The following is a 16,584-nucleotide window of genomic DNA, read 5'->3' on the forward strand; positions in this document are numbered from 1 at the left end:
TTACTGCCAAACTTGGGTAGGGGGCACTCAGTGATAGATAAATATGATTTGGAGCTAATAGTCTCTAGACATGGAAAACCTTTAATATTTTGAATTCTCTACTTTTATAGACTTTACATTATATAGCTATAAATAATGCAGCCATGCAGCCATTTTTTTGATTATTGTCATTCGGCTTTTGCTTGTTATCCATCAGGCAGTATGTAGGCAGATATTAGCTTGTCAAACCTGAAAAACTCACCAAGGGTGAAGAAAACAGAATCATCGTGCTTGCTCTCCACAGTCCATGCAAAAAATTTATGTTGAAAACAAACCTTATTCTTAAGAAATGAAAGGAAGGATGTTTGATGCACAGTGAGAACAGTGAGGTGTTCGGCATTTGAATGAAAGGTCTCAAGCTGTAATATGAAAAGCCTGGTACCAATGGAGTGCTCCAGGGATTTTTCAGCAATGTTTCCAATTAGGGCTGGCTCTTGTTATCTGTAAAGTGCTGTATATTGTTTGTAACACAGCTGGAAGCCTGTCAGGTTCTTTTCACAACTTGTAAAAACTGGTGATTGGAAAGATGAGCTTGCAATGCTTCCTATACCCAGTCCACTCTGTAATGATCTGTTTTCTTCTGCATCTTTTTTATTGCAGTCATGCTCTCCAGGATTTTATAGGCTTCCAACCTCACATGCAGGAAGGACACCTGGTCAGTCCTTAGGTGCCTGTGTTGTGTGTCAATGTCATGGACACAGTACTATGTGTGACCCTGAAACATCAGTTTGTCAGGTATTACATTTCTGAATTTGTGCACTAGGTTAAACTTAATGTAAAATTCATAAGCTGTGTAGCTGGACCAAATTAAAATAAAGGATGTTATTTAAATCCAATTTTACATAAATTGTTCTAAAAGTTACTGGACCAAAAGAAGCAAACTGTCTACCCTTAAAGTTTTCCATTCTGATTTTCTGGGGTTAAGATTATGCGGTAATTTTTTTGCCTCTGAATTACTATTTGTATAAAAAGAAAAATTAAAACCTGCAAACTAAAGGTACATGTGCCTTGCAATAAACATGATGCTGCTCTTAAGGGCAGGAATACACTAGACCTGATACAGTAAGACTGAATTTTAATCAATTATTTCTGCTGCTTTGGTGTCTGGAACAGAGAAGAGAAGAAGGGATGAATGGGTTAAAAAATTCCTTAGGATTCATCTTGCTAGCTACAGGCCTTCATTCTTTCACTGTGTAAGCCCATATGTAACACAGCATGCCTTTGATAGATGCGTAAAGCAAGCAGTCCCACTGCGAATCGTATCAGGGAGAAAAAAATTATGAATCTCAATTCATTTGAATCCCTGAGGTTGGGAACAAAATGTTGCCTGCTTTCTTGTAATTATCAAATACAGCTTTCATTCTGGCTCCTTCCTCTGCAGGATTGTCAGCACAATACTGCTGGTCCCCACTGTGAGAGATGTGCGTTGGGATTTTACGGCATTGTCCGAGGCTCTCCGGAGGACTGTCAGCCTTGTGCTTGTCCCCTGTCCATTTCCAGCAACAAGTAAGCAAGAAAACTCACAACAAAGAGTTTACCTTTCCAGCAAACAACAATTTAATTTTGGGCTTACTATGTCCTCTTTCAGATGGCTAGAGGAGGACTGTATCACACAGAGCCATACTAAAAAGTTTTGTATCTACTTCTGCTAATTGATCTTCCTTTAAAAGTCAGAAATTGCTCCCTTGCTAATTTGTGATGAATAAATTAATAAGTGGTAGAAAATGCAATACTCAACAGATAATGAATATGTGTTATAAAGGTATTCTCACAAATGAAGCTAGAGAAGAACTCAAATACAATATGGCCACGAGGGAGCTGTAAAAAGTCTTATGCCCATATATTATGTTGGTATAAATGTATTACAGTGCCTTTCTTGCTCCACTGTGGAATTTATTGATTCCTTATTTAATGTTACATGAGTTTTAGGCAATTTGTGAAAGATAGAATAATTTAAAAGCAATATAGTTATTGCAGCATAAATTTTGTTGGTTGCTTTATGCTAATGAGCCTTGCTATGATGTCTCTGCATGTGTTCCCAACAGATGATACTTTAGCACTTGAGATTTGTTTGTGGTTTTGCTGGGAAGTTCTAAATGGTATTTGGAATCATACCATAGTAGTGCTCTAAAAAGGGTTGTGTTTCAGGATTGTTCTCTTGAAAGGTTGGAAGTGTTCCTTAAAATCATTTTGTCTGTGTTTTGTCTGACCTTTAGGATGTTATAGGGAGTATTTCAGCCAGTATATCTAAGAGGTTTTTTTCTTCTCTCTTCTTCATTTTATCATTTTATCATTTTGAAGTGTTTTTTGAAGGACAGCATTCCTTTTGCAAACAACAGTAACTAAATACTTTGTGATCTTTTATCCAAAGCAAGTGTTTTTAAGAGAACTTCCAAACCTCATAAATACCAAGCTGAGAACAGCCAAAACAATTATAAAAAGAGATAAAAGAAGTATCCTTTATCTCAGAAAATTAGAAAGTGGTCTAAAATGGGCAGATTTAGATTAGACATAAGGAAGAAATTCTTTATTCTGAGGGTAGTGAGGCCGTGGCACAGGTTGCCCAGAGAAGCTGTGGATGCCCCATCCCTGGGGATGTTCAAGGCCATTCTGGATGGAGCTTTGGGCTACCTGGTCTAGAGGAAGGTGTCTCTGCCCATGGCAGGGGGGTTGGAACTAGATGGTCTTTTAAGGTCCCTTCCAACCCAAACCATATTATGATGCTGTAATACTATGACTACAGATTTTTCTGTTGTGTTTGTGTTTTTTTTTGTTTGTTTGTTTGTTTGTTTTTCACAAGCATGTTTTCTGCTATGGCTTAGTTATTCATTCTATTTACTGATGTCAACAAAGGACATTCAAATTGCTAAGAATAAGATCAACCAAGCTTCTCAGCTTTGCAGATTAGCCAATACACAGGAAAACATTTTGTTACTAACTAGCAGCAGGAAGTGCTGAAAATACCTCTTTTTTATTATTATTTTTTTTTTATTTTCTGGAATTTAAGAACCTTTGGTTGCCCAGAAATGCAGACGGCAGATTGGAAAATGAGGAGGACTGTCCACCTGGGTGATTATGGCACTCAGCTACAAGAATTTAGATTTATTCTCAAATTTGTGCTCCAGAAATCACTTCATTGTTTTGTCTAAAAGCTAACTTAAAACACAAGAAATTGCTGTTTCTGAAATACTCTACAGTTGAGAAATGTGTGGACTCCAAGCAGTGTGTGTGTCCTGGGTGAGCACTCAAACTGCTGAGCTGCCTCAGGAAGGGAGGAGAGTAAGCAAAGCACCTGCTCCACAGTCTACATGAGAGTTTATGTTGCCAGAGCCTTTTATATCATGCTCTTGTAAAGAGGCTTTTTTGTTTAAAAGCCCTTGTAGGAGATGGATGAATAACACCTATTCTGAGCTTAGTAGATACACTTAATCATAGGATAGTCATCCAGTTTCTTTGCACTTGTCAAGAAAAGATACAGATCTGAGCATGTCCAGAAACAGAACTGCTAATTTTTTTAGGGCTTGATTCAGATGTCTCTAGACATGAGGGATGGGCTTACTACCCCTGTAGCTGTAGCCATCAACAATTTATGTGCCTGTAGAGTCAGTGAAGAGAGAAAACTTAAGAAAACTATGCAACTCACCTATAACAGCAGGAAACCACCATTGCAGAGGGGGAAGAGGGGGAAGAGGAGGAAGTGTTTTGGATGTGTATACCTGTCTGTACATCTCCATATTTCCATCTCTGATAGAAGATTCCTGAACAGCTGGCTTAGACTACATGCCTAACTAGGTGGGATAGGTCCATTCCATAAAGCTATATTATTAGGTGGAAAATTAAAGTGTCACATGTTGGATTTGTGGAAAATGAAGGTATCACACGTTGGATTTGTGTGCGCTGTGCAGCTTAGTGAAAACTCTTTAAGATCCTACTAAGGAAAAAAAAATCAAACTACATGCAAGTATTGTATGGTACTTGAATAATCATAACCTGCATGAAATGCAGATAGCTAATGAGCCATCTCATTAGCTTCTTATGTCATGACTGACATGATAATATATATGAATGTGTGGTGCAGTTATTTTTATTTATTACCTTTTTCAGAACTCCATTAAGGTTTTAAGTTTTATATACCGTTTTATATTTCTGTACAGTCGGCAGTCAGCTTCATACATGCTGAGCTGAAAAAAAAAATCAGAGGTAATGAGTTGTTTCCGGGGGTGTGAATCTATTGTAATGGAGCTGAAAATTTGTTGGATAATGAATTTGTGAGTAGTAGATCAATTTGTTTACATTTTTTGCAAAGGTATAATTTTATTACTCATTCAATCACTATCGATTTAATGCATTATAAGCAAGCTAGAGTAGGATGCTGACTGTACTGTGCCAGGAAGGAGCTTTGGGCTCACCACTAGCTACCTCTGTGCTTTTCTAGATCTTATTCCACAAGTATCTGAGTGATTTTTATGGTATTCATATTCAGTTGTGTTTCTTTTCACCTCCTAGCACTTTTTTTGTTGTTGTTGTAACAGTTTGTGCAGGCACTTTATGCACTAATAAAGCATGCTACTTTCCACTGTTCCCATAGGTACACACTGCACTCACCAGTTATTCTTGTATGTCATGACTTAATAGAAATAATCCACTCTCATCCTTGATTAAAATATGATCACTTCCTGATCATGAATATAGCTTTTAGGTTTTTTAGTCTGTAGGCAAGTCTTTTCTCTTCCTTTTATTCAAAGTAATATTAAATCAAACTGGAAGGACTGGATGTCTGCTAGTTCAGTTTCTTAATCGCGTCTCTCACATCATTTCCATTACTTCCTTTTCTTGATCACTTTAAATGAGAGCACCATTCAGTCACACGGGCCTACAAGATGGGCATTGTTGACTTGCTCGTCTCATTGGATCCTACTGTCATTGGCTCTACCCTTCCAGCATTTGTCTAAATTCTACCAGTACCACAGTAAGGTGATTGCAGAATTCTTGATTTTAAAAAAAAAAAAGTCTCCCACAGGTGTTTACGAGCAGATAAGAAACTGCTGCCATTTGCTTTGAAGTGTAGAGCTTACCATGTACCCCTCTGCCCAGCTGACTAGACTGATGATGCAATAGAACACAAAAAGCTATTTTTTATTTTTTTATTATTATTATTATTTGCTTTTGTTTTAGTTTCAGCCCTTCTTGTGTTGTGGAAGGACCTACTGATTACCGGTGTACTGAATGCCCACGTGGATATGAAGGCCAGTATTGTGAAAGGTAGGATAAACGAAAAAGGAGGGAAGAGAAAGGCGGGCAACACATGAAGCAGAGCAATGTTCCTCAATGCTATACATGTATGTTTACTAATATTTAAATACTTTCCTTTGGATAAGTTATTTACTTTCTATATGTGGTTCAAAGTCAGCCACAATAGGCCATTCCTACACACACCTGCTGTAAATTAATAGTCAGTGTTATTTATATCACTAATCTTGTCTAAGTTGTATTTTCTGTTTGGTTTGGTTTTGTTTATCCCTGGGTCACAGAATATGAAACAAAAAAAAACATTACATTTACTTAAAATTAGATACCATACTTAGAGTGTGACTTGATGTCATTCTTACCCTATATTCAAGTGATTATTATGTCCCCATGGGCATTGACTGTGAAAAACATTTACACGGAAACATATTAATAACAAAACTGCAAATTAATATCCCAGAATATAACTGTTGTCCCATCCATAGCAAGACTGGGATTAAGATGATCTCAATCAGCAAGTGACTACTAAGACTTCACTTCTAATGCAAAATACAAGTGGCTAGTGGTGAGGAAAAAAAAAAAAGAAAAGAAAAAAAAAAGGTCTTTTAAGCAAACATAGGTAATGTAGGAAGTCTTGTGTCAGTGTAACGGAAGTTTGACTGAAATCACTTTTGCATACTCTGTCTGGACTGTTCCATGTCCTGGTTATGAGATTATGCCCATTATCATTTTGCTGGAGAGTTTGCAACATTTTCTCCATCTATACATGCATACTGAGTTGTAAAGCACCACAGTTTTTTTTCAGTGGTTCATAAATGGATATTCCTATACTTTTTGTTTACAGTCTTGCCATTCATTACAGTACACCGTACTTCTCTGTTGGCCAAACCTGTTTTTTATTTGCAATGTCTAGATGTTCTCCTGGCTACACGGGAAACCCACAAACTCTAGGAGGCTCCTGCCAAGAATGTGAGTGTGATCGATATGGTTCCCTGCCTGTTCCCTGTGACCCTGTCACCGGACAGTGCGCTTGCAAGCCTGGATTCACAGGGTGGAAGTGTGACGGCTGTGAACACCGGCATGCGCATGATGGCATGAAATGCATTTGTACGTATACTAATGTAATATTGGAGAATTTCTCTTTGTTTGTCATATTTCAAAAATTCAAACCTGCTTTTGCAGCGGTCAGTTGTGGTGTGGTTTCCTTTGAAAATACTTGCTGAGTTTCTGACTACTTTGGCATTCTGGTCCATTTTTTTCACAAGCCTTGAGATGTTTGGAAAACTCTCAATACTTTTTTTTTTACATGTTTACTGAAAATTGACAACAAAACTTTGAAGGATTTTTTTTTGGGGTGTGGGCTGTTGAAGTTTGTAGTCTTCCTAAAGGTTGGCACTGCTGTTGTGACAGATTAAATATTTGATATTAGTGATTTATTATTTTTTTTAACTAGCAGTTGCAATGCTTTTAGTCATGAATCACATAGAGAAACTGAAAAGTTTTTACGAAGGTTTGCTTGGTCATGTTGGTTCAACAACCATTTATATTTATATTAATTTATAATATGTAAAGAATTACAGTACAATTTATCCAGGAACAAAGACCATCTTTTCTTTAAAAAAGAAAACTAACAGCCAATTCATCCTAAAATATCAGGTTGCATTTTACAGTACTAGTATCTTTGTCCTACCTGCAGTTTTGTTATGTAGTGAGTGTCTTGTCTTTTATTATTGTTTGGAATTATTATTTTTTTTCCATTAGATAGTATAGTGTTTGTTTTGAACCCACAATCTCATTTCCTGTGATATTATATACTTATGTCTTATTAAATATATCAGGTAGCAAAACCTTTCTAGAACACTTAGTAAATCCTAATGGAAATATAAGGTGCTTTCCTTTCCACTCCTCTCCTCCATCTCCTCAACCTGAGTAGGAAGTAATTTGTGATTGCTTTTTTTTATTTTTTTTCCCCTCAAGGCCATCATTGTGCACTTTAAAATAGAATATAGATAAAGATCCAGTAAGCTCACAGTATACTATACTTTTATTCTGTGCATCTTTGAACATATTGACAGGGAACAATTAACTAGTTTTAATGTTTTATCTGATTTTTATCTGCTATAGGATTTCAATTGAAGTTTTTTTCCGTTTTATTGGGGTTTTGGCCTGTGAGAGGTGCCTGTAACATCAAGGCATATACATACCATAAAAGCAGCTTTTTTTTTCTTTTTTTCTCCACAGAATGCAGTCAGTCTTTACCTAAATACCCAGAGATCTGGGAGGTCTACATTTCTCTTAATATTAAAATCAACTAGTACAGCTCAGCTCAAGCAAATTGCAAACAATTTACAAATTGGAAAAGCAGAAGAAAAAAACCAACCAAAAAAAAAAGTGCTAAAAAATAGCTGAAGGTATCATGTCACTCAAGAGTTAAATGTGTGGCTTTTTTGAGTGGATGAGCAGGAAGACAGGAAGACTTAGAGTCTGGGGCTACAGAGTGCAGAGCATGTTTTCACTTCACTTAATGGTTGTGATCAGCTCTCCCATAGTGATTGGGTCTGAGCAGAACTAGGCTTCTAAATGGGACTACCGAATTTAGTGCTCTCACATTAGTCCCGATTCAGAGGTACAACTCTTCTTTGAAAATGAATAGAGATTACTGGGAATATCTACATAAATACTTTTCCATATTATTAATAATATAGAAAGCATCAGTTCATTGATGAAAAGCCTAGAGTACTTAAGGAAAAAAACTTTTAATGTCCTTCAGTGTGAGGCAGTTTAGGACTTAATACTGAACTGTCATATATCTTAAACTCTATTTCAAACTACAGCAAAATGAATGAAAATAGAGTAAGTAGCTACTTTTCTGAAATAACTACACTTTCCAATTCCATTTCATGGCTTATGTGTCAAGAAGTGTAATCATGAGTTAAGTCTATAGCTGTCACAGCTACAAAATTTTAAGAGAAGGAATGTGTTTTCTGCAGTGGTATCTAAATGAAAATTACTTAACTTTTTCAGCATCCTGAATATCTGTTAGAGTAATGCCAGGACTAGCAAATGCTTTCAGCCTTAGGCACTCCTCAGTTTGTGTTTTATTGGTTGTTGACCTTAACAGCATTCTTAAAACAGTCTTTGGGATATCCAGGATTGCGGAGTTCTTCATTGTACAAAACAGCTTAAGTGCAAGCTTTCATTTGTAGTGGTTTTCCAGTTTGTTAATCAGACTGTTTCATTGTGTGGATAATACAGTTAAAAATCTCACTATGAATGGGAAAAGCTGTGTGCAGGCAAATCCAATTTTCCACCTTAGTGCTTTAAAAGCTGTGTCCTGTTATAATTTCAGATTTAACTGCAACATAATCACGTGGTGGTGTTAAAATGTATCTGTACTACCTGTAGAAGTCTTTTTACTTCAACTAGATAATTGATTTTCATCTGAAAAACAATCCTTTGGTGGTTCTTTTTGTTTGTTGTGTTTGTTTGTCTTTGCATATGGATATTTCATGTCCTTGCTAAAAGTAACAATGCAAATGAAGAGATTTCTATCTGTCAGTCACAAAAATTAGGACCACTTATAGGAACAGATGGGAGGTACCATAAATCTTTCCTGTATTACAGGAACGAGGCTGTTACTGTTGACGCTATGTCAATAACATCCCAGTTATGAATTGCAAAAACTTCCTAAATATTTCAGTAGACGATTTATGCCTATTTGCTCTCATTTTATGATTTTTCTGCTGTTTAAATGTTCCTCGACCCCATATTATTCTAAATCTGCCTTTGCTAATGCAGGGCAATAGCCCTGACACTGCCTGATCAATAAACCATTTAGCTTTGGAGCCTGTAGTGGGCACATGGACTGTGCCAGACAAGGGGAGTGTGGCAAGAACAAGCTTTGTGGGAATTTGCCCATGGTTAACACTGCCTAGTGTTAGGCTAGTTACAAACTTCAGCATACAGCTGTTTTTTATTTATCTGATAGAGAAATATTGCTGCAGCTCCTAATGTGCTTTAATAGTCATTGTGCTATCAGAGAGCCATTAGAAACAGAGAATCACAGAATGGTTTGGGTAGGAAGGGACCTTAAAGACCATCAAGTTCCAACCCCCCTGCCATGGGCAAGGACACCTCCCACCAGACCAGGTTGCCCAAAGCCCCATCCAGCCTGGCCTTGAACATTTCCAGGATGGGGCATCCACAGCTACTCTGGGCAACCTGTTCCAGGGCTTCATCACATCTTTTGAGGAAACCCTGAAATTTTCCTTCATTACTTGCATAACATTTCTTTGTTCCAATCTGAATTTAATGCAGCTGAAGATTTGGTCTTTTATAAAACATATTTTTACTTTTGTGTACCAACCACTTCCAAAATACTCAGTAAATTATTTTCTGACTAGCTTCAGTTGTAATGAAACCTTAATGGTAATAATAATAGTGATTAAGTAATTTAATGTGCAGAAAATTAATGCCATATGTAGAATCCTGTTTGCATTCCATATTTCAAATGAACTGTAAGCATGTATCTACTTTTTCTAATTTGCAGAGTTTCATTCCAAATACTGGTGCGATTGCTTTGTAGCTGTCAGAAGTGTGAAGAGCCCCAAGTTAGGTAGCAAAATGGTCTAGCTTAATGAAAATAAATACAAATACAATCATCAATTTTTGAATAAATATAGTTGTAAGTCATATAAAACAGAGTGTGGTTAAGCTATATAATGTTATGTTTAATATTTAGGAAAGTGAAAACTGATTTTTGAATATTTAGCATAGAACAAGCATTTGAATAATGAATTTTTAGCAAATTCTATCAAAGGTCACACTACACAGAATTATATAAAAGCTAAGGAATGCATATTTAAATCCAATTAGAGGGAGAATTTATGCACAATATTGTAATCTATTATTGTTTAAATATAACATTTAAATTCCCATATATCCCTTATCATAAGTATTCTAAAGGTTTTAGAGCAAAAATTTGCGTGAAAAGACATAAAAAGACTCAGAGAAGCCAGCATGTTCATTAAAATCTTCTATTTTTGATATAGCTGAAAATCTGTATTACTAAGTTCTTACTGTTTTTTCTTAACTTGTCATTTTTCAGTTGCTTAGTACATGCCATTTTTCAGTGCTGTTTTATTACAGTTATATTTTAGAAAACTACAGGTAGAATGGAAAGATAATATATCTTTTAAAAGCCACTGTACAAAGGGGAAGAATTGTTTACTGCTAAATAACAATGGAAAGATAATTATAGGTGAATGGCACAGGCAGAATTTACTGTCCATTATATTCTTAGAACAAAACAGTGTTGTTTTCTCTTGTGTGCAATTAGAGGATAGAAAGTGATATCCAAAAGGGAGACTTTATTTTAAGAGGTTTTGCAAGGGTTTGAGTGGTCTGCTATGCGTCATAAAAATCCTCAATTTTTGCATTAGTATTGTTAATAACTGGATTATTTCTCCAGCTAAAGTAACCAGATCATCATGTACTCATAATATTCTGCTGATGAAGTCTTCCTTGTAATTTTTGGTCTAAAGTAATCCACTTCTTAGGCCTGGTTTCTCTTCTGTATTGAAACAGTCAGTAGCCAATAGGAAAATCAGTAATGGTTGCAAACTGATTTTAATAATACTGGCAACATCCTTGCTTCATTTCAAATATGACAGAAGTTCTCCCAAATCTTCTCTAACACTTACAGATTTTGATTTTTATCTGTAAGTACAAATGAATTGTCTTCTAAATGATTGGTGCCACCTTATGCATCGCTGTCATATTTACTGTAATAAATATACCTCAGTGTTCATTCTGATGCAAGTTATCAACAGGCAATTGCTGACTGCCCTACACTCAACCACAGAATTGAAGACGTTAGTTTTCTTACTTAAGCCCAACAGTTCCAATCTAGAACGCAGATGAGTTGTATGATGAGCAGGGTGTATGTATGATACCTCAGTTCATCTACATACCTAGCATGTTCAGGGAGGCTGAGATCACTGATCCATGTTTTGCATATGCATACCAGAATTATGTAAACAAGCCAAAGCGCACCCAGTGCTTTTTCCTTACCCTTTCCAGAGAGCTTTGACCTTAGCCAGACAAAGTGGAAAGGAGCTACAAAGGCGGTTGGATCAAACCTGTAGCAGTTGTGCATTTTCTTATATTAGTACTTCTCTGGTGTGTTTTTTTGTTATACCCTGTGACATTCCACTTCACTTCAGTTGTAGAGTTTGTAGTACATAAAACAGAGAACCATAGATTGCAGTGTTGTCAGAACAATGACTGTGCTTGCTACTGTGCAGTGTTCAGGGGAAAAAAAAATCATAGTGAGAACTTCAAGGCTTTATTGTTAAACATATGGAAAGTCAGTACTCACCTTCTGAATGCTTTCAGGGCACCAGTCATAACTACAATGGGGACTTACAGAAAACTTTGGCTTCAATATTTTGAGCTCAGTTGCAACACAAAGCAGAACCGTTCCTCAGATGCTTCTGTCATAAATATCCTTGGGGTCAAGCAAAAAAAAATTTTAAATAATAAAAAAAAAAAAGTAAAGCAGTCAGTTTGGTTCTGCTGTATGAAATTAAAGAGGAACAGGAATCAATCATGACCTAGAGAGACCAAGCAGTTATTTCATTGTTAGGAATTTTTCTTTAATTCAGTCTTGTGAAAAAAATGGACCTTCAGTCATGCTGCAGTCAACAAACTTACATCTTTAAAAAATTTAATCTTCATTACTGGAATAAGGAGAAAATTACAGCCAGACCCAGATGGATGGGATTCTTTTTATACCAAGTCTCAGACACTTTAGTACTTCAAGTAGACTGGTACTTGCAAGGAGAGGGAGTTTTTCCCAGCTGCACCCAGGAAAAAGAGAGAGCTTCTAGTCACTGGTCCTCACAGAATCAAGATTTTCCCTCTAAAATAGGCAATAGCTACATGATCTCAGTCCTCCCAAATTCAGCATTAGGCAGTGATGCTGTCTTTGTCAGAGGCACATCTTGAAGAATCTGTGAAAAGAAATATGTCCTAGCTCCCACACAGTCCTCAATTCAGTAGGAACTAGGAGCTTCTTATTTCAAGCCTTCACAGAGTGTTCTGGAAAGGATAATGTGTGTAAAAACGGGTCTATGAAGCATTGGCCTAGCTTCTGCTCTGTTGTGTGTCTAACAGGATCTGTGAGCCCACATGGCACAGAGGTAAGGCTTAAACTTCCCATTGCATTCACTGTCCAACTGTTCCTCTGTCTGTGTGAGCTCAGTAAAGGACTGACACCCTTACTTGACATGGAAGCTGATAAGTTATTGATTGTTCTCTCTCCCCCCCCCCCTTTTTTTTTTTTTTTTAATTTGGTGTTTTATTCTTCTTGTTTTGTTTCGTTTTCATTTAGTTTTGGTTTTGATACGTGAGTTCCTGTTGAGTTTGGACCCACATCCCAATGTCTTTTGCCCTTCTCAAGCACTATATAAACCTAACTAGTACTGGTATATATCAGAACCAGCAAATGTGGCTTTATAAACAACAAAAGTATGAAATAAACCTGAGGCAGTACTTTACACCCTGATCTGGATCTGATTTTGCCTAGATTTTGGAGTGGAGGTACATTGATCATGCAACCCCCCTGAAACCAGCAGCAATTTCAACGAAGCTAAAACTTTTAACTGCCTACTAGGGTTCTGTTTTGGGGGGCTGTTGTGTGTTAACCCCAGTAGGCACCTAAGCTCTATCCAGCAGCTCACCCACTCCCCCCCCCCCCCCCCCCAGTGTGATAGGGAAGAGAATTGGATGGGTAAAAGCAAGAAAACCCATGGGCTGAGACAGTTTAATAAGTTAGTTTAATAGGCCAAGCAAAACTGCTTGTGCAAGCAGAGCAAAATGAGGAATCCATTCACTACTTCTCATCAGCATGCAGGTGTTCAGCCATTCCCAAGAAAGCCGGGCTTCATTATACATGACTGTTACTTGGGAAGACAAACATCATAACTCCAAATGTCTCCCCCTTCTTCCTTCTTTCCTTCAGCTTTTATTGCTGAGCACAATGACACCTGATAAGAAATAACCAGTTGGGGGCAGCTGTTCTGCCTGTGTTTTCCTCCCCACTTCTTGCCCACCCCTAGCCTCCTTGCTGGGGGGCAGTGAGAAAAACAGAGAAGGACTTAATGCTGTGCAAGCACTGCTCAGCAGCAGTTAAAACATGGGCATATTGCCAACACTGTTTTGGTCACAAATCCAAAATGCACCACCATGAGATGCCACAGAGAATACTGCCACTCTGTCCCAGCCAAAAATGAGTACAGGGATGGAAGGAAGGTTTTTTATTATTTAGTTTTAGACTAGTGCCAAAATGGAAAAAAAATAGGTTAATGGCCAAAAGCTTAATGAGACTAATGAGTGTTCAGCGCTTGTGATGCAACAGGAAACAGTAATAATGAAGCGTCAATAGCTATCGTAAGTTCAACCTCACATCAGAGATTTCAGGGTTTCCCTTACATCCCAGAATCATATAATGGTTTTGGTAGGAAGGGACCTTAAAGACCATCAAGTTCCACCCCCCGCCATGGGCAGGGACACCTCCCACCAGACCAGGCTGCCCAAAGCCTCATCCAACCTGGCCTTGAACACTTCCAGGGATGGGGCATCCACAGCTTCTCTGGGCAACCTGTGCAAGTGCCTCACCACCCTCTGAATAAAGAATTTCCTCCTAATGTCTAACCTAAATCTACCCTCTTTTAGTTTAAAGCCATTATGCCTTGTCCTATCACTACACTCTCTGACAAAGAGTCCCTCCCTAGTTTTTCTGCGGGCCCCCTTTAGGTACTGAAAGGCCACTGTAAGGTTTCCCCAGAGTCTTCTCCAGGCTGAACAACCTCAGCTCCCTCAGCCTGTCTTCCTAGGAGAGGTGCTCCAGCCCTCTGATCATCTTCATGGCCCTCCTCTGGAATTATTCTAATATGTCCATGTCCTTCTTGTGCCGGGGGCCCCAGAACTGAACACAGTACTCCAGGTGAGGTCTCACAAGAGCAGAGCAGAGGGGGAGAATCACCTCACTGGACATGCTTCTTTTGGTGCAGCCAAAAAGAACGCAGGTACAGTTGACTTTCTGGGCTGCAAGCAGACATAAAAATTAGCTAGTCATTATGCAGATGCAGTGTGTATCTTATGCATTTTAACAGTAATAAATGTATTAAAGAAAAATCCTGTTAGATAACCACCCAACTGGAGGAACATATTGTGGCTCAGTCCCTTGATTACTTTATTGTACATTATCCTCTCCTTGTAAGATGGAATAAGTCCATAAAATTGCAGTGCCTCTTAGTATTTGATCGATTATTTCTTTAAATAAAATTTCTTTAGCGTGCAAACTTTGGAGATGCTTCTCACAAGAGGTAAGACAGAATCCTTTACAGGGCTTCCTGTGCATGGGAAAGTGTGGTGAAAATGGAAAACGCAATAATATCCATTAGTTGCTTGCTGCAATGTTGTAATATTGACTGCATGATTTGCCTCTTACGTGCTTGCAGTGTTGTAATGATCTAAATTTAGTGCTGCATTACTTAATATTAGACACAAATTTATCCTGACAGTTTTATAGATAAAAAAAACAGAAAAATTTAGTCTCATAAAATATAATCATGCTCTTGAATTATTTGCCATAGCTCCAGTTCATTTCAGACTGTGTACTGGTGTAGCTTAGTCCTGTCTCGTATACTCAGCTGTGGTCCTTGCTTGATGTAGCTCCTCTCTTCTACCTGTTTATTTATACTGAATGTTCACAGCACACTTACCAGTTGTTTACTCATTGAGAATACTTCATGTCTTCATAAGCTTTCTTTTTTATTTTATTTATTGGTGTGAATTGAGTTTGTCTTTAACACATAACAATTTTTTAGCATTTCATTACCAACTGCTTGGACAATTTTTAGGATAAATAGATTTACCTTGTTTTATAAGTGAAAAGCAATGTATCAGAATTATTAAAAAAAAAAAAAAGGCAAAAAAACTCTTCAGCTCAAAGATCACTTTTTTGCATCCTGCAAAGTGGTTATCAGGTTACCTACCTTCTTGGCCAGCTACAGAAGAGATGTTTATTTAATAAAGCATTCAGTTTGCTATAAAATTTGCATTTCCTTTGGTTCTCTAGAACTTCTAAAAACAAACAAGAGCTGGGGTGGCATTTAGTTTATTTATTTATTTATTTCCTGTAGAAACATAAAATGGAACGTATCATGCCCTGACTATAGAGAAGTTCCAGTTCAGATTATGTAACAAAATACTGAGAAATAGGAGGAAGAAGTCTGCAAATAGAAGCAATGAAAGTGCAAAAGGAAGCCTTAAAATAACAGTATCTAGTGTTCTGCACCCACTTTTTACTGCACTAATCCAGCATATATCTTGTCTCCTTTTCAATCATCACATGAGTTTCATGGTGTATTAAACTAGTATTCTTTATTCTTCCTTCCTCTGCATTTGACTCAAATTTTCACTACATTGAACAGCCAAACTACAGAATAAGCAACAGATGATTGTGACTGAAAACTTTAAAGAATAGAAAAGATTTAATTTACATGAACAATAGACTTCAGAAAAAAAAATGTAATCCCCTGTTGAAAATTACTTACCATCTTCTGCAAATAAGTACATGTTGTTCAGTGTTTTTTTAGCCACTGAGCTGCCTAGGAGCATTGCTGAGAGAAATAATTACATACTTGTAAAATTTTAGGTACAACCCTCCATGTCTCTTAACATCATCACCAGAGAATTTGTTGTTTCACAGTTTGCTCCACCTCCTGAGATGTTGTTTTGCTTTGCCAGTCATATGTAGCATCTTTATGCATGGAAACAGAAAGTCATTCCCACAACTCCTTTCTAAAGGATGAAGAATTTTCCTCTCTGTAGCATAAACTGTACAAGACTTTAAGTTATGAGAATATCTTGTGATAGTTAATAGAAACCGGTGGGGGGGGGGGGGGAGGGATGCAAACTCCTTTTGGCATACGTAGCACACACCAGTATTTTTCATGCTAAAGAGTATTTTCAAGGAAGGAAACATACCTGAAAAACTTATAAGCTGGTTAGTGAAAGGAGGTAGGGAAAAACATTTCTTAAAAGAAAACTATCAGTATTTTTGCCTCGACTCTTTCTACTGTCTGCATTACAAGTTAAGCACGCTTGGCCATGCTGTTATTGACTGTAAAGTATGCAAATTGTAAGATTTCTAGAGTTCTTATGTTCAAATCCATAAATGTACTGTAGATTTTGAAGTGCTCCTAGATTTTCCAAATTACCTGTCCACCT

At 37.3% G+C, this 16,584-nt stretch overlaps 1 protein-coding gene across 1 annotated transcript in view; it reads left to right on the forward strand.

The window, feature by feature from the left end:
* LAMA2 (laminin subunit alpha 2) overlaps positions 1–16,584 on the forward strand; it is a 381,555-nt gene that overhangs the window by 268,869 nt on the left and 96,102 nt on the right. The window contains 4 exon segments of the mRNA XM_040551823.1: positions 640–774; positions 1,421–1,545; positions 5,215–5,301; positions 6,200–6,393. Of these exon segments, the coding sequence (XP_040407757.1) occupies positions 640–774; positions 1,421–1,545; positions 5,215–5,301; positions 6,200–6,393 (541 nt within the window).

This window comes from Cygnus olor, chromosome 3 (assembly GCF_009769625.2).
Source record: "Cygnus olor isolate bCygOlo1 chromosome 3, bCygOlo1.pri.v2, whole genome shotgun sequence".
Lineage (NCBI taxonomy): Eukaryota > Metazoa > Chordata > Aves > Anseriformes > Anatidae > Cygnus > Cygnus olor.